At 39.0% G+C, this 19,033-nt stretch overlaps 2 protein-coding genes across 2 annotated transcripts in view; one reads left to right on the top strand and one right to left on the bottom strand.

Annotated features, from left to right (window-relative positions):
- LOC124274389 (myotubularin-related protein 2-like) overlaps positions 1 to 3,920 on the top strand; it is a 35,879-nt gene extending 31,959 nt beyond the window's left edge. Inside the window, exons 16-17 of the mRNA XM_046709794.1 lie at positions 875 to 1,054; positions 1,900 to 3,920. Coding sequence (XP_046565750.1) covers positions 875 to 1,054; positions 1,900 to 2,052 — 333 coding nt within the window. The 3' untranslated portion in view covers positions 2,053 to 3,920. The remainder of the gene's footprint in view (positions 1 to 874; positions 1,055 to 1,899) is intronic.
- Positions 3,921 to 14,553: 10,633 nt separating this feature from the next.
- LOC124274313 (vascular endothelial growth factor receptor 1-like) overlaps positions 14,554 to 19,033 on the bottom strand; it is an 81,862-nt gene continuing 77,382 nt past the window's right edge. The window contains exons 20-24 of the mRNA XM_046709693.1: positions 18,270 to 18,340; positions 17,290 to 17,330; positions 17,017 to 17,116; positions 16,167 to 16,272; positions 14,554 to 15,661 (exon numbers count right to left, since the gene is read on the bottom strand). Of these exons, the coding sequence (XP_046565649.1) occupies positions 15,038 to 15,661; positions 16,167 to 16,272; positions 17,017 to 17,116; positions 17,290 to 17,330; positions 18,270 to 18,340 (942 nt within the window). The 3' untranslated portion in view covers positions 14,554 to 15,037. The remainder of the gene's footprint in view (positions 15,662 to 16,166; positions 16,273 to 17,016; positions 17,117 to 17,289; positions 17,331 to 18,269; positions 18,341 to 19,033) is intronic.

Raw genomic sequence — 19,033 nt, 5'->3', positions numbered from 1 at the left:
GATTCGAATCCGGGTCTTCAGCGTGACGAGCGGACGCTTTAACCACTAGGCTACCCCACCTCCCCTGAGAGTTTATAAGTACAAAATAGTACCCGTACCTCCATTGCTAAGCCTTAACAAACCTCATTTCCTACTATCTGACTAATAGTTTGGAATTTCATTTTTATATTTTCATGATAATTTTTGTGATTTAAAGACTCATTATATCAGTATATTATCATGATCTATATTTTTCTTAATTTATTGCAAACAATTGACACAAGTGACAGACTTACAGGGTCTTCTTCCATATGCATTTCATTACATTACGATGTGTATATATCTACCAGTATAATGACAGGTAATTAGTGTTGGGAATTGGTTGAAATCTCACAATTGATGATTGCTTCATTACCAATGAAGAATCAACGAAAAAAATTGGTTAGCATCATTTTTCAGATTTTCCTATCCAGGTTGTTATTGCAGAAAAGTATAACATGATGCAACTTGCTACTTTAAAGTGATGACTAATATATCATGAGCATAAACTTCCTGGAGTCTTCAAGAAATATTCAGCCATGACTTTTCAGTTAGTGAAGTGAGTTTTCTAAGAATTAAACAAGTTTGCAGGCCGTTTGTGTTCGATTATGAGAAAAAGTGATCGATTGCTTGGTCGTTTGGTCACTGCGACCAATCTTTGATTATTTCAATTAATCGGAAAACCGCTACAGGTATTCATAAATTAGTCCCTTCTGTAACCACTGTAGCCTGCTTGTGGAATGATATGCCAAATTTCAAGAATCTTTGGATACTGAATATGGTTTGGTTCATGGTATTTATGTGAACAGTACAGCGATGGCAATATGGGAGTAACTTCCGTTGCTGGTTCTCACAGGGTGTGAAGGAGAACACTGTGTCACTGTGGTCCTTCATCAACTGCCAACTGGAAGAGTTCACTAACCCGTTGTACGCCGCCTACCTCCATCAACACGTGCTGTTCCCCGTCGCCAGTCTTCGACGCATTCAGCTGTGGACAGGGTACTACTGCCGCTGGAACCCACGGATGAGGCCACAGGTAGGTCCTCCATGTTACCCCTATAGGCCATTCTTCTTGCCCCTGTAGGTCATCCATGTTACCCCTATAGGCTATTCTTCTTGCCCTGTAGGTCCTCCATGTTACCCCTATAGGCTATTCTTCTTGCCCCTGTAGGTCATCCTAGTTGCCGTTAGCCATTCTTGTTGCCCCCACTGGTAAGCCATTCTTGTTGCCATCTGTAGGTCATTCTTGTAATCCCTATAGGTCATTCTAGTAGCCTCTTAGCCATTCTTCTTGCCCCTGTAGGTCACCCTAGTTGCCTGTTAGCCATTCTTCTTGCCCCTGTAGGTCATCCTAGTTGCCTGTTAGCCATTCTTCATGCCAATGTAGGTCAACCTAGTTGCCCATTAGCCATTCTTGTTGCCCCTGTAGGTCATCCTAGTTGCCTGTTAGCCATTCTTCTGGTGCCCCTGTAGGTCACCCTAGTTGCCTGTTAGCCATTCTTGTTGCCCCTGTAGGTCATCCTAGTTGCCTGTTAGCCATTCTTCTTGCCCCTGTAGGTCACCCTAGTTGCCTGTTAGCCATTCTTGTTGCCCCTGTAGGTCATCCTAGTTGCCTGTTAGCCATTCTTGTTGCCCCTATTCATCATTCTTCTTGTGCCTTAAGGCTCACCTTCTTGCTCTAAAGGTGCAATAATCCACTGTGATGTTTTGTTCTATCACGTCCTGAAATGTCCTTTCGCATAAAAAGATCCATGAACACATATTCTGGCTGATTCCGAGTAGCAACAGGACCTGACATGACTCATGTGTAAACGTATTTCCTGTCAAGGTCTATTGAAAGTATGAGTTGAGTCTAACAGTTATATTTCCTGTGTCTTACAGGAACCACTTCACCTCCGTAACCGAGAGCTGCTGGTTCTGAAGACCCAGCTTCAGAAGAAGATAGAGGAACTGCAGAAAGAACTAGAGAACAAAAATGCTCGAGCAACTCTCCAGCCCTCCCCTGCCCGAGTGTCCTCCCCTGTGACAGTCTAGGGTCAGTTGTAGAGGAAGTCATAAGGACACTTGTCACTGTACCATGGCGACATGGAGAAGACAGACTGATGTCAAGCAAGGGACTAGTACAAGCGGGATAGACAAGGGTTATTTTAGTGGGTCACTGTCTTAAGGAGTTATTTGGAATGAGCCTATGCAGAACACAGTGGTGTCATTTTTTTACTTTGAGGTTGAGCTGGTTGTGCAGGAAATACATCTTTAGGAGACTCTGGTAATGAGTTTGTGAGGAACAAAGAGATGTCCTTTGTCATTTTTCAGAGAAGTCATGAGGGTGAACTTGATTTAGATAAAAGCATAAGTTGTATTTTTGTAGTTCTGACATCTTCATGAGACACTTTGATGCAGCAAGGTTCATCATTAGACAACTGAGTTCTCATATACCAGACGAGTACAGGGAATGCCTGTAGTTCAAGACCAAAATCAGGCTGGTCCTGAACCACAGTGTTTGAAGGGAACATTGAAGGAATTTTGGATGACTTTAGTCTGTTGACTACAAAATATAATATGTGAGCAATGTATGGTCTGTACAGACTGTAGAGTTACAATACAGATGAATGTTATGAGCTCCAAAACCTTGTCAGCATATCGGCCATATGTTCCAACAGTATTCATATTTGACATAAATCACAATGTCTTCACGATTTGTTGTCTCAACAAGTGGATGATGTACATGAAGACAAACATTGATCAAACTGTAAATATTTAATGTGTCTTTTAGAACCTGGTAATCATGTATAGCCTTTTCTTTTCCTAGTGGTTAAAAGCCCAGTCACCTGCTGTGAGAGTTGTGTCCCTTTCCAAGGATTACGATCCTGGGCCTGCTACATCACTTTGCCCTTCCTGTAAGCTGGCATTAATGATATATAAATTATATACTGTTGAAGGTCAGTCAGCCCTCTTACTCACCTCCCTAAGGACCTCCTCTGTGGATAGGGTATTTGCCCAGAGAGCTGAAAGTTGCCCAGTTGGCATACCAACTGACATTCAAAGACGGTACTTGTTGTTACCCTGCCTGGTGCTTGGCATTAAAAGGATAAAAAAAAAGACTGGTCGACTGGTCAGTATACCGTGTCAGAGTGGGGTGTAGTATGGTATCCCAGGGGGCTGGGATTAAGAAACTCTGTACATGTACAGACACAAATATGTGAATGTGTGATGTTACGGAAGTGCAATAATCTCTAACACAACATTCAATGCCACGTTTGACCTCACTGCACCGCTTCCCTTATGTAAAAATATGCTTTTATCATCCAAAATTGTGTTCCACAGGAGATGTTGCTTGTGTGAGATCAAACAATATCGTTTTGACAGTAGATATTGTACAATGCCTTGACGTCATCAATTACATGACTCACAATGCTATGACGTGAAAAACTTGATATCACAATGCTATGACAGTGCTGCACTGCAAGTTTAATGGCAGTACCTTGTTCAGAGATATACATTTTTCATTGAAAACTAATGAAGAGTGATTCTTGATGATAAATAGAATCTCACCCTCGTGTCTTCGGCAAGCCTTGGATATTTGTAACTTTATCAACTCATAGTGATATATTTGATGTCAAAAGATACTCGGGTGAGATTTCCATGTAGTCCAAATTTGATGATATTCGGGCGAGATTTCCATGTAGTCCAAATTTGATGATATATCTGTTACCTGTAATGCAGCCTTGTATCAATTGCAAATCAGTCTTTCCTCATGTTGTTGGGCAGTGGGATAGCCTAGTGGTTAAAGTGTTCGCATGTTAGCCAAAGACCCGGTTATTATTACTCACATGGGTACAATATGTGAAGCCCATATCTGGTGTCCCATGCCGTGATGTTGCTGGAACATTGCCAAAAGTACTGTACAACCATACTCACTCACTCACTCCTCATATTGTGGTGCAGGTACAAATTAACAACAGTTACGCATTACAGTGTTCATTAAATTCCTGACATTTCAGGTACTTTTCATACAAAGCAGGGCGGTGGGGTAGCCTAGTGGTTAAAGCGTTGGCTCGTCACGCCAAAGACCCGGGTTCGAATCCCCACATGGGTACAATGTGTGAAGCCCATTTCTGGTGTCCCCCGCCGTGATGTTGGAATATTGCTAAAAGCGGCGTAAAACCAAACTCAGTCAGTCAGTCATACAAAGCACAAATGCTGAGATGATCAGTGTTCTGTTTACACAGGATTTTGTAACTACCTCCTTGACTGCCCACTGTATTGTTTCTCCATGTTGTTATGATAAATATATCTCAAAATGAACAAAGATGGTAAATATATATATCGAAATGAACAGAGATGTGATAAATTGGATAATGAAGGATGATGAAACCTCGAACCAATCTCATCAACTTCGTTGATAGGGCAGTGGGTATCCTTGTAATTTCAATGTTTGCTTGTCCTGGGGAAGATCTGGGTTTGATTCCCATAATATACAATGTGTTACCTTGTGGTGTCCCTGCCATAATATGCTGATATATTACTTACGAGGGCGAAAATATAGGGGTTCATATTTTTCATACAGTGCACTAGGGCAAAATATCACTTTGTCATGGTGATGTGACGTCATGAACAATGCTATGATGTCATGTTTCTTCTATGACATTGTCTTCTACATGTGGCAACAGCGGGTAGCCAGCCTGTGTTTGAAAATAGATTTGGGTTATTTTCCTCAATTTGATGACGTCTGTAATAAATAGAATATTATATTTGTGCCCATATCATACTATGTTTACGACACTCGTGCCTAAATATTGGTAGATCCCTCGACCAACATTTAGGCACTCATATCATAAACACAGCATGACATGGACACTCCTCTCTTCAGTGCTAAAAGCAGCATGAACCAAGCTTTGAATGAGGCAGTTATATGTCAACTCTATTGTATATATGTGTACAGAAGAAGGCCCTGAAGTTCTTCTTTCATAGCCATATTTGTTAATTTATGATTTCATTAGATTATTTTATTATTGTTGTCAGTATGTAACAAAATGCATTTCATTTTAGTCATGAATCGTTTTGTACATGTTACCTACTGGATATTTCCTAGTGCAATCATCATGAATAAATTCTGCATTCTCATTTCATCTTTGTGGACACATTCATGTTGGAGAACAAAAGTTCGAAGTTTGGTCACTGGTTGTGTCATAACAAAAGAATTTGAAGATGGTGCTTGTTGTTACCCCACATGAAGCTCAAGGGGATAAAACAATAACTGGTTGGATCAGAGTCTGCATGCTGTGGCTCTTGGGTAATCAAGTAAGGGCATGGTATTTGTTAGAAAATTGTTAGAGAACGACCAATAGTGCAGTGCTAGTTGTTTGTTGTGTAACGCATCAATCAGCAACTTTCTATATGAGACCCGTGAAGATCCAGGGGAAGAATAGGTCTTCAGCAACCCATTCTTGTCATTAAAGGCAACTATGCTTGCCGTAAAAGGAGACTAACGGGATCGGGTGGTCAGGCTCGCTGACTTGTTTGACATATGTCATCGGTTCCCAATTGCGCAGATCAATGCTCATGCTGTTGATCACTGGATTGTCTGGTCCAGCATCAATTATTTACAGACCGCCGCCATACAGCTGGAATATTGCTGAGTGCGGCGTAAAACTAAACTCACTCACTCACTCACTTTCTATATGACAACAGTCTGTAGACATAAAGTCTCGATCAGATCATCCACTGGTTGACATCACGAGTGTTGATGTACATAGTTGGGATACGATGACATGTGCCAAGCAAGTCAATGAGCCTGACCACCCGATCCTGTTAGTCGCCCATTCTGACAAGCATGGGTTGCTGAAGACCAATTCTACCTTGGATCTACATAGGTCATTAGGGTTAGTACAAGCTTTGGTTGGTTGGTTTGCCACACTCAGCAATATTCCAGCTATATGGTGGCGGTCTGTAAATAATTGAGTCTGGACCAGACAATCCAGTGATCAACAGCATGAGCATCAATTTACACAACTGGGATACGATGACATGTGTCAACCAAGTCAGCGAGCCTGACCACTCCATCCCGTTAGGCGCCTCTTTCAACAAACATAGGTTGCTGAGGACCAATTCTAACCTGGATCTACATAGGTCATTAGGGTTAGTACAAGCTTTGGGTGGTTGGTTTGCCACACTCAGCAATATTCCAGCTATATGGTGGCGGTCTGTAAATAATTGAGTCTGGACCAGACAATCCAGTGATCAACAGCATGAGCATCAATTTACACAATTGGGATACGATGACGTGTCAACCAAGTCAGCGAGCCTGACCACTCCATCCTGTTAATCGCCTTTTTCAACAAACATAGGTTGCTGAGGACCAATTCTAACCTGGATCTTCCTAGGTCATTAGGGCACAAGCACATGGCCATACAAGTGCAAAAATCTTGATAGTGACAACTCCATTCATCTCCCCTTTAATAAAAGAAAACACCTTTATTGAGAAAGAATATGTTTATTTGATGATACATGTGTGACTGAACCGTGAATGCTGCTCCGAGCTAACATCAAAGGTCACTGCATTGGATTGGCTACATACACAGCTAGATATACAATCAACAGCCACTTCCCAATCTTAAATATTAAATAATTACTTGCAAACCATAAAATGCATATGACAGCAGGAAATTTGTGGGGGGAAACAGAATCAAAGTACATTCTGTCACTGAAAAGTGAAAAGGACGAAAACACATCACACATGTGTAGTGTGACTTTGTTTCCTCCATGTGTGAAGAGCAGCCGACAATACAACACAGTGATGTTACAGCTATCATAAGTCTGCACAAGATACAACAGTGCTAAGATCAGCTCTTACTAACATTTATGGCTCGGTGATCATTCATTATCAACACTGCAAAAAAGATTTTCGCAAGTTACACTAACAATATTTTTGACATCTCACAAATCAGAACATCACAAAATTATCTCTTTTACCTTCTATCATATTCCATTCTTATTCATGGGAATATAAATATTAACCTCTCACTTTGTTTCATCGGAACCATATAAGTCAGGCTGAAGTAACAACTTGGCAGTAATGCAATATATACAGCCGTGTTTTGGATTACACTACTGGCAAAATAACTACTTGAGGTGATTGTGTGCCTTGCAACCTTCTTTAGTGGCATTTAGAAGCTGGTATGATGGAGAGGAACACTTTTTATGGATAGACAACTTCTTTATTGCAATCGATGCAATGTTCATTGTAGATCCCAACTCCGTCATCAAGCAAATGATATATGTTACCAAGCAAATGATATATGTTATCAAGCAAATGATATATGTGTATCATTTGCATGATAATGGTGTTAGGATATACATTTTTGCCATGCAACCTGTTGCACAGTTACCCTCTTTACATAGAGGCAGTTAAAAAAATTCCAAAATATCACTTGTGGCTACTTGAGGGGAATAATTCTTCAGAGATCATCACCTCCACTTCAAACCAGCATCAACATACAACAGAAGCTGACATCAGTTTGTGATGACTGTTTCCTTCATTTGAAGGTCAAATGAATGTCATCTAAGTGGAACAAATCCAGGAAATCAATTATGCCATTTCAACATTTTGCATAAGATGTGAACGGAAACTTGGACTTGAAGGCACAAAGGACAGATGTACATGAGATTCAGGTTTTACAAACATTAAACACGAACACAAGTCACAAACAGTTACACATCCAAGCCATCCCATACTTGTAAGTCAGGAGACAACAGCTCAAAATAGATCTCTCCTTGTTGTTCAAAATAGAGGTCTTTAAAAAATGAAACGATTTACCTGATTCTCTTAAAAGATAAAACTAAGGTACATTTACAAAAGACCATGATAAGTTTTAAAGTGTACCTGTGAAAGGGGGCTAAAATTTAAAATCATTTTCTAAAATGGCATCAGTGTAACATTCCGATTTCAAAAGACAAGTCATCTCACAATTTATCAAATTTCTCATAAAAGAAATTTATCTTCCATTTAAAAGAAATATATGTAAACTAAGATAAAAGTTTGTGTTAAAAGACAAGAACTGACCTCAATAAAAATACTTACTGGCAATAAAGTGAATTTTGTGTTACAGACTGAAGATAAGTTAACACACAGGAGTTGGGGACTGGGTTGGCTTTGGATAACGGAGCCTAGCTTTGGAGCGATTGATCCCAGTTATCAGATCTACATCTGTTGATGTAAATTAAGGGGAGGGCCACGAACAATGACACTACATAATGTGCAAGTCTAAAAACTATACTTGCGATGTTTGTTCATAAATATTGCATAACTGATGTAAACAAGAAAACAAAGAAAATGGAATGATAGAGCAGACGCACACCAACGCCAACATGCCATAGGTCACAGTCAAGGTCAAGGTCACATGTATAATAAAACATTGCTTTACTTCATCAAGTTGTCAAAGGACTGATGTCTTCATCTGGGCAAAACCAAAATAACAGAGTTTTTTTCTTGCTTAATGTATTGTGTCAATTTTCAGGAGGGTTTAAAAATATTATCAATAGACCCCCCCAACAACATGGATGTGTAGTCGACCTAGCTGTGACGGATAACATACACACATTGTTTTGTCTTTGAATATAAGGGTTGAATAGAAAATTTTTCAGTTGTCTTTTCTTTAAAGCTCGATGAAATATCCTAACCAAACGATGATCAATAAAGCCAAATACTCAACTGAAGACTGGTACAGTAATCCTTCAAAACAGTCAAGAATGATTACTGGATAGTTGTTTCGGTATTTATTCAAAGTCAAAATAATGTGTGATTATTTGTGAATGCTGGGATGGGCAAATACTGTAGCTGAACCACAACAACACCACGATCATGTGACTGACTGTATATGTAGATATATATCCCAGGTACAAATACAGACATGCAGGCTACCACTGTGCAGTGGAACTACGTGATTTATACACAACAGCAAGAATATACCACAATAAATACTCCTGAAAACACACATGCATTTCATACCTGTACTTTAAGAAAAGGAGCACGTTTGGATGTCAAATTTTACAAAAATTAAAAAACAAAAAATACCGGAATAAATTCTACTTCACACACTTTCTTTACCATATGTTATAGACAATATATTTAACTAGTGTGTACAAAAAAATGGCTATTATATATTCACTGACGCCAGCCCCTCAAAAAAATGACTAATGCTAATAGATCTACATTAAAAAATTATTCATAATAAATTAATAATAATATTAGAAGTATAAACTGTAAGTTTAAAAGATGTTGGTACGGTTCTTGGTGTTGTGTATTCTACAATGAACATGTTGATGAACTATGACCAATCAACATGAAACAAAACTTTCTCATATTCAAGTACAATGATGATCACAAAATATATTCACAATATTAAATTATTTCATGTATAATCCTCTATTACAAAACTACAGCTCAAAAATTCAAACCATGAATTCACAATCTAAAGTTACTATCACCTGTTCAAATTTACCATTTTTACAAGTATGATATGCAATTAATAATAATTTTTATTTTGTTTATGAATTACAAATCAATCATGTAGATTAACATTTCATAAATTACATAAATCCGCTAATACTGTTGACATGTGCACAACGATCATGGTAACCACGGTAACAACATTTCTACATTCTGCCATTTCACGTAAGAAACTTGGCTACGAAACGATTGTCAAAACAAATAGTAACATTGTGATACTGGAGACGTATGTACAAATATATATAGACTGCTTTTATGTACAACAGGGGCTAGATGAAGGCAACACTGGCTACCTAAAGAATCTCTCAACAGTAAAAAAGCGCCTACCACCTGTTGGAGCCTTGACTAACATGTATATTTCAATCAAGGTGTTTCACGGATTCCAATATCAATACACATATTCCTGAGAGCCCCTTCACAATCTGTCCCTCAACTGACCCTCAACACAACATATTCAGTATTATCTACTGAGAAACAGTACCTGTCTAACAATTTCAATAAGCATAAAAGCACCTGAAGTACGTAGCATTTCCTGAAACCATCAACTACAAGGACGTTGACTTGATTTAAATAAGCGTGTTTTCACAAATATGTATTTATAACAATGTACATATCTAAGGCCAGACCAATTTTATTTCTTGTTTTTCGGATCCGCCAGTCGTATTTTTTCAAGAATAAGAAAAAAATAAAAAATTAATTTTCCCTGCTCAAAAAATAAAATCCTCATGTTTTTATTGGCCAAAAATGTAAACTTACAAAATATATTTTTTTGATTGTTTTTTTTGCCCCATATAAACTTCATTAATTGCCAAAAATAAAGTACTTTTAGTATTTAAAAGGATATTACTTTGACTGGTGATTTTTATTTTTTATTTTTTCCCCTCCTGCCTTTAGGTTTTCTGAGGACAAAAATCCGTAAAACAAGAAATAAAATTGGTCTGCCCCAATGATAGAAACAAAACTATCATACCAAAGACAATTGTTATACAAATCTGAGTATTTATTTCTTGCTGACAACGACTTATGTCAATATCCATATCAATCTTGGAGACACGTCTCCAGTTTTCAAACCATGTATAGATGCATTGTCTTCATTCAGGATTCACATTCATCCATACCTCAAGTGTTTTCCCCTAATTTCATCTTGGCACTGAGTAGATAAAGATGTCAGAAAATGTTCAGCAATTTCAAACATCTGTGTGTAATTGTAACCATAGTAACCTAAAGCCTGGCCATGATCATGGAAGAACAACAGCTTGTTTACTGACATGTACAGGACTATCAACAGACTTGTAACCCATAAACACCATCTCTACCCAAAACAAATACAGCACCTTTATATATAGAATAAGTTAAAAATCGATGTCAATACTCTGTACTGAAACTGTAATTACAAAATATTCTTTTGAACTGTAATTACAAAATATTCTTTTCAAATTGTTTTCACATTTACGAAATATCATATACAATTTTGCTGATACAATTGCATGCAATTTAGGGACTTTTTTTCTGATAATAAAGAAGGGGTCATTGAGAATCAGGAGGGTCACCAAAACACAATGCCATATTTGGGGAGGTTCAAGATTTAAAAATGTGACATTTAACACTTTATAATTTAAAAAGTATTTTCGCATTTGGTGTTTTGGGGGAAGGGACATGAAAAGAAATGTCCAACCTTAGAATTAACTCCCGGTAATAAATGGCCAGTCCCTTACCATCAAGCAAAATTATTATAATTCCTTCACAGTTGATGACTACATTTAACTTGAAGGTGGAATCTGACTTAGCTGGTTCAGAATCAACAAAAAATATAAAAACACTGAAACCCAATATGGCACAGATCTACACATTTATGGCCTTGAAGTGACAATACTCAAGACATTTGCATTGACTTGCAAAACTGGGCCTAGATTTTCGAAGCTCTCTTAGCGCTAAGATAGTCGTAAGTTAATGTTACTGTATGGCACTTACGACTATCTTAGCTCTAAGACAGCTTCGAAAATCAAGGCCCTGTCCCTCAAAATACAACAGAGTATAAAAATGAGTATCTTTGGCTACAATGAAACATCAAAACAAACATTGTCAAAAAAAGGACAACAAAGCGCTCTAACACCATCTTAGCACGTGAGATACTTAGCACCTATCTGAATCTCATCAACAATGAGAACTTTGGATTGATGACAAATGAAAGATGAACAATTTGAATGCTTTCTCATAAACAAGAATCTGTTTGTTTGGCCTCTGGGAATAAAATAAACCAATACCATTGATCTCTAATAAGAGGAATTGAAGGAAGAGAGCAAGCATCAGAATTGCACCAATTTGGCAGACAATATGACACATGCCAGTTTAGTCTGGAAGACCTGGTCTTGGAGACGTTTTGAAACAATAAACTTCAACATTGTGCTTGCAGCCTGTACGTACACAACAATGGATGTTTTCTTTCTTTTTAAAGAGGGGCAGTGGGGTAGCCTAGTGGTTAAAGCGTTGGCTCGTCACGCCAAGACCTGGGTTCGAATCCCCACATGGGTACAATGTGTGAAGCCCATTTCTGGTGTCCCCTGCCGTGATGTTGCTGGAATATTGCTAAAAGCGGCGTAAAACCAAACTCACTCAGTCAGTCAGTCTTTCTAAAGTTCTATCAAAACGTAACTAAATCTGTGTTTGAAAAGTCTGATATATGTTTTTGAGAGAGCAAGCACTTGAGCATTAAACCTTATTTTCCCTGTTTGGTGGTTTGTACAGTTTGTAATGATTGCCATACCAAGCAATCCAGCATCTATTGTTTCAGCCAAGACACTGGTGGGCTGATACCACTCTCTCTTGTCTTACTTAATTCTGCATTTTACATGTATACCAGTTAAAGCTATTAATGTCAAGCACTCCAAGAGGGAAAACGGTCTTACATTTTCCAAGCTCGTTTCATTACGCGTAATTCCAGATTGGTTGTTCTCCTCTAAACACATATCAGTGTTTACAAACACAAAATATCATTACATTTCAATAAATTATGCCTTGGAAAGCATATATATACCTATCATCCATTAATAAGTCAACCCATTTCAAGGGATTATTGGTACTTGCTTTACAGACAAATCAACCCATAACCTCAAAATGGACAATGCAAAGAGAATGGACTGTATTATCCCTGATTAGCATGTTAACTAAATTTATTACTCACTTCTGAGCAGGTAATTCAAACCAATAATTTTAAGAAAATGCTCGAAAAAGTTTGCAGACTCTAAGCAATTGAAGATTAAAAAATATAAAAATAAAAAGTAGTGCTTTTAAAATATGGCATACAGAAATAAATACTATGTGTTAAAAACAACCAAAATACATCATATAAACCTGTGGATAAATTACACTAAAAACTTCAAAACAAATCAGGATAAAGTCCTATTTCTCCCATTTTCACTTTTTCCCCTACCTACTTAACATTTACAACAAAAAAATACATTTCAAAGGATTTTGTAAACTTTATAAACTATTTGATCCTTGCCCTTCATATGTAAGTTTCATTAAAATTGATTCAAACTTACACCTTATCTCTTTAAAGGTCTGCATAACATACCTCACCATCTCACCTAATGTTTCTCCAGGAATAATGAGACAATAATAACTTACTTCTGCCAGACTTGATCAAAGCAAGAAACTGGTTGCAGAAGATTCCTAGCCTTACAGCCTTACTACATAAGGCTTCTCTTTAGCCTGATCATATGAATACAGTGAATCAATAATCATTGGTGCATATACATGATTGACAGTTTCTATGGCAACAGACAGGCAACTATGATGTGGATGGGGTGTAATCTAATTGGTGTATCAATATGATTGACAGTCTCCATGGTAACTTATGGAAACAGTGTATGAAATCAATGATGGGGATTGGTACAACTAAATGATTTACAGTTTCTATGGCAACAGACAGCCAACTATGATGTGGATCGGGTGTAATCTAATTGGTGTATCAATATGATTGACAGTTTCCATGGTAACTTATGGAAACAGTGTATGAAATCAATGATGGGGATTGGTACAACTAAATGATTTAGTTTCTTAGTAACAACTGGCAGTGAATGATGTTGGTGATAGGGCACAGCCTCATTGGTGCATATAAAGATTGACAGTTTCCATGGCAACATATGATGTGGATACCGGGGATTGGTGCGACTATGTTATTTACAGTTTCTATGACAACAATAGGCAGTGTATGATTTGGATGACACGGTGTAATAATAACAGAATACAGTATGATGATACCATAAACAACTGTAGACATAAACATCAATCATTGAACAAGGGTTGTATTCAGATACTATTGGTTTCTATTCCAAACAGACATTTGCTTCCAATCTTATACAATACATTTTGTAAACCTGAAATGTTGGTGAATCTTGATAGATGTCACATATATCATGCTCCTAATACATTGTAAAACATCACTTGTATTGCTCCCTTGTATTGAATAACACACATGGTACTATATTACGTACTTGTAATGCATCCCTTGTGCAGTAACACATCTTGTATTTCACCCCTTTTATTAAATAGCACTTGTATCTCAACCCTTGTATTTCATCATACTCCTTGAGTTGCAAACCTTACTGTTGTATAACACATCTCACACTTGTCTATAAACCAACTTGCATCATGCTGCTTGTATTGAATAACACTCGTATCTCAACCCTTGTACTGTATCTCACCCTGTATCAGTCCTATTGTATTACACAGCATCTTGTATCACACTCCTTGCACTGTACATTGGTACTGCAACCAGCCATTACCTCCTGGTTAACCCTTGTAGATGACAGTTAACCCTTGTAGATGACAGTTAACCCTTGTCCAGTTCTCACATACCAGTGTATCATGGGTCACAAGTGTTCATCTCTGCATGCACTACATCTATAGACATGGTTCTTCCTTGTAAATATATATATATATGTACATGAGCCTATTTGACCAGAGCACATGAATAGCTTAGGCTATCCATTACACAATATATTATGCTTGTGACTCAACTCTTGAGCATATCGCTATGCCATTTGTTTCTAAGATATTCTGAAGCTCTTTCTGACTAATGAAAGATTTCTTCATCACCATGCGCATACCGTATCTCGTTTCCATGACAACAGGCAAATCTGTTTCCATCCTTTGCTTATTTCTACTTGGGACTTGCAACTAAAACCATGGTCCACATGTGTCAATATTGACATGCCATGGTCCATATGTATTAATATCAACACATTACGGTCCGTTATATTAATATCGAGATACCATGGTACCTATGCATCAACATCCCTGTACCAAGGTCATATGAATCAACAGATCATCGTCTATGTGTTTCAATATCAACACGTCATCCTCCAGAACTTTCATTCACACAAAGCTGTGAAGCTCATCATAACACGTTTGTCTCTCCCTGATTGTCTCACTCTCACTGAGTTATCTCCCTTTGAAGATAGTCTCTCTTTACAGTATGTCTTCTGTCTTTTAACATCCGATTGGCTTTCAGTGCCTGCATGCGTCCTCCATGACTGCAGTGTAATCTGGTGGAGGCACATCACGATAGTCCGAGTCAAACCCACTTGAACTACATGTACACACGGACTCGTTGCTGCAGTTCTCCTTGTGAGGGTAGTTGTTCACCTGGCTTGGTATTGGCTTTGGTTTAGCCATTGGGTACACCAGGGGCTCACTGTCCAGGGCCTTTGGCACAAGGTAGCCATTGTTTTCCACCGGTGATGACCCTGGTGCGTAGCTGCTGGAGTGACCACTGTCGCTGTCCTCAGGGTTGTGGACGTCGGCTTGTGTGTGGAACTGAACTGGGGACTCGGATCTCGCTTTACCGTTCTCCTTGCACGTGTCTCCATGCGGCCGATGAAGGGGTGTCAGCTCGTATTCTTCTGACTTCTCTTTCCGCCACATCTTCTGATTCATGTACCGATTGGCTTCGTTATCCTCGTGGTCAGAAAGACTGGTGGACTCTGGTTCAGCTAGACTTGGACACATAGGAGTGTAGTCGGGTGACCCGTTCATCTTTAAATACCCATCAGCGGTGGCGCCACCTGCAGCAGCTGTTGTTCCAGTCTCATCGATCATCTTCACATATGTAGTATTTAGGTCAAGGTAGTACTGGAAGGACAACAGACTATGGTTTAGTGAAAGCCATACAAAAAACACACAGCAACTAAATTTATGATTGAATAAGCAATCAACAATTGCATGTGTACAACTTAACCACCAGAAGTTCTGGTTTCCACAATTTCAACAAATACAAGTTTTTCATAGGATTTTAATATTTATGACATATTTTATTATGTTTAATTTACATACTCTAAGTTCTCACATTGTGACCTATTTCTGACTTCGAATTCCCACAAAACAAATAATCCATGAAAGCTCTAAATGTCAGTAATGTGTTGAATCCCCACTGAGTAAATGTTACATGGAATCCCATTGGTAAATAATGCACACAATCCATTGGGGATAAATAATCTATGGAATCCCTAAAAGGTTGATAAACTGTTGAATCACCACTGGGTAAATGTGATATGGAATCCCATGGGGTAAACAATGTATAGAATCCCCATGCAATATAGAATCCATGAATTTAATGCAGATTTCTTCTTTTCCTCACCTGTTTGACATTAGCCTCTAGGAAATCTCCCATTGACGACACAAGGCTTGAGAAAGATGGCCGCATATTGGGGTCATCATGCCAGCATAACTCCATAATCTTGAATCTGCATAAAAGTCGGACAACCATTTTCATCATTTTCAACATAACAGAAAACCCTGTTCATACTACTTCTGCATATTATAGCGGTCTGTAAATAATCAAGTCTAGACCAGACCATGCAGTCCAGTGATCAACAGCATGAGCATCGATCTATGCAATTAGGATATGATGACGTGTCAACAAAGTCAGCATGCCTCACCACTCGATCCTGTTAGTTGCCTCTTATGACAAGTTCGTACGATATGGCTGAGATATTGCCGATGTGACGTTAAATATTAACTCACTCACTCACTCTTATGACAAGCATGGGTTGCTGTAGATCAATTCTAACCCGGATTTTCACGGGTCAGTCATGTTAGAATCAAACTTTAAGTAGATGGTTTCCTAAGACGTTGAGACCCTCATGCACATCAGTGAAACAGTCACATAGACAAGAACTAATGGCAAATACTTTGATTGTTGACACATGCTTTTTGACCGACCCTGCCATATCTCTGCATTATGAGTCTTTAGTGACTGACTGAGTATGGTTTAGTCGTCTTGGGAATATTCCAGTGGGGGACCTCAGAAATGGTTTGATGCATTGTAACCATTAGGGCATCAGATGTGTTCGTCATGATGAACGGATGCTTTAACCGTTAGGACTACCCACCCACCCACACACACACACACACACACACACACACACGACTGACTGATGAGTGGTGACTGAGGTACATCAACATCATGAGAGACGTGTGATACTTACAACTCATCGGAGGCATATTTAGGTTTCTCCATACGATAGCCAGACTTGAGCAGTCCTATGAACTTCTCGTTGATCTCCACACCTGGGTAGGGGTTCCCTCCTAAGGTGGAAACAACATAAATCATGTTACAAGTTATCGAACTCTCTCTTATCACATGGCTAGCTGTCTCTTATTACATGACTATATTAAATCACCATTATTACAGATAACAGACCAATCAGTTTATATGACCAAATATATTAAGACACGCATCCATTGATGCTAAGTCTTACCTAATGAAAACAGCTCCCAAATAAAGATTCCATATGACCATCTGAAATGAATAACAGTAGGTTTAATAAACTTTTATTATAACATGTGCACATTTATTCACTCCATAATATATGTACATCTCATTTTATATTTGATTCATAAATGTAATTTTATGATAAAAAGACGAACCCTTCTACAGATAAATCGTCACAAACAAAATGAAAGGATATCTGCCGCAAATAGGACCCGTAAGGACCGCCTGACCGGTGAGGGCGATGAAGGAGAGAGTCATAACAGCTAGTCTCGGGTCACGTGGGACCGGTATTGGCGGGAGCAAGGGAGGTAACTCAGGGTGAGTGATTGTACGGACGCTTCAGTGAATTTGAATAGGATTCAAGGTTTCCACTTGACCGTCGAAGGAGAAGGGAGATAAGCAATAATTATGAGTCAGGATAAGGAAAAATAAATGTTTTTACATTACAAAAAAACCCTACAGAATAGTCAAGGGTGGATCCAAGATTTTGGAGAAAGGGGGGGAAAGGGTTTTTCACATTTTGAGGTTGTCCCCGGTATTTTCAGCCTCGCCCAAACGCAACGATCCTCAACAATAGCATGCTCCTCCACGTGGAGTCATAGACTGTTACAGGGGATCAGTTTTCAATTGTAATCAGTCTCGTCTTTGTCTTTGTCAAGTAAACGTCTCGTATTCGTACATCTGTGTTGTGTGCTATGTGGGCCTGAAGACCTTACAACATAAATCATGAAATTCAAAAGGTATGGGGAAATGCTCCTCAAGGAACAGTGTGTGTGTGCGTGCGTGCGTGCGTGCGTGTGTGTGTGCAGTCCCACAGCCCTCTCTGGATCTGCCCCTGATAGTGACAGCACCACTAGTCATCAGTCTGTTCCAGCCACCCTATACCAATAACTGATGCCTATAGAGGATCTGGCACATATTCTTCTGGCACTTCCTTGGTGTTCAGATAAACTAATGTTCACTTACACATCACTCTTAGTTGTGTAGATCCTGTGAGTGAAGGACTCCAGAGCCATCCACTTGACCGGAACTGGACCCTGCAAACCCAAACACTCACTCAGTTGGATACAAACAGAGTAGTCAAGCAGTCACTGTCGGGAACTGAAAAATCTACCATGCATCTACACTACTATTCATTCACTGAAACATATCAGTATTCTTGAGAAGCTGCTGGTTTCATCCCCGCAAGACCAAACACAAATTTGTATCAGGGATATGTCATCCATCTTATCCACAAATATCCACTGAAGGAAGACATACAAGCATGTCATGTCCTGATATTTGTAAATAAAGCTGTCATGTTCTAATGAAGAATTGTCAAACAGTGAAATCTTGTTCACCCTAAATCCACTGATCTTGGTACCACATCAAAACGTGTTCTTATGCTCCCACAATCACAATGGTCAAAAACCATTGTCTCACAGGACAGAGATAAATAATCCTTACCAGGACAACTCAGGGATTCAAACCCATGAATAAGACATGGCTAACGGATGCAACTCTCCACAGCAAACCTGCTTCATCTCAGATGACTCTACCTCTCATGCCCATTGTACAGAGTAGTTGGTAGACCGCCTCCGTGGTGTAGTGGTTAGAGCGTCCGCCCGGAGAGCGGAAGGTCGCGGGTTCGATCCCCGACCGCGTCATACCAAAAGACGTTAAAATATGGTACTTGTTGGTCCCTGCCTGGCGCTCGGCATTAATGGGTACAACAAGGACTGGTCGGCTCG

The sequence above is a fragment of the Haliotis rubra genome, unplaced genomic scaffold (genome assembly GCF_003918875.1).
Source record: "Haliotis rubra isolate DU_JTF1 unplaced genomic scaffold, ASM391887v1 Scf1, whole genome shotgun sequence".
NCBI lineage: Eukaryota > Metazoa > Mollusca > Gastropoda > Lepetellida > Haliotidae > Haliotis > Haliotis rubra.
This window is presented reverse-complemented; position numbering and strand designations above follow the sequence as displayed.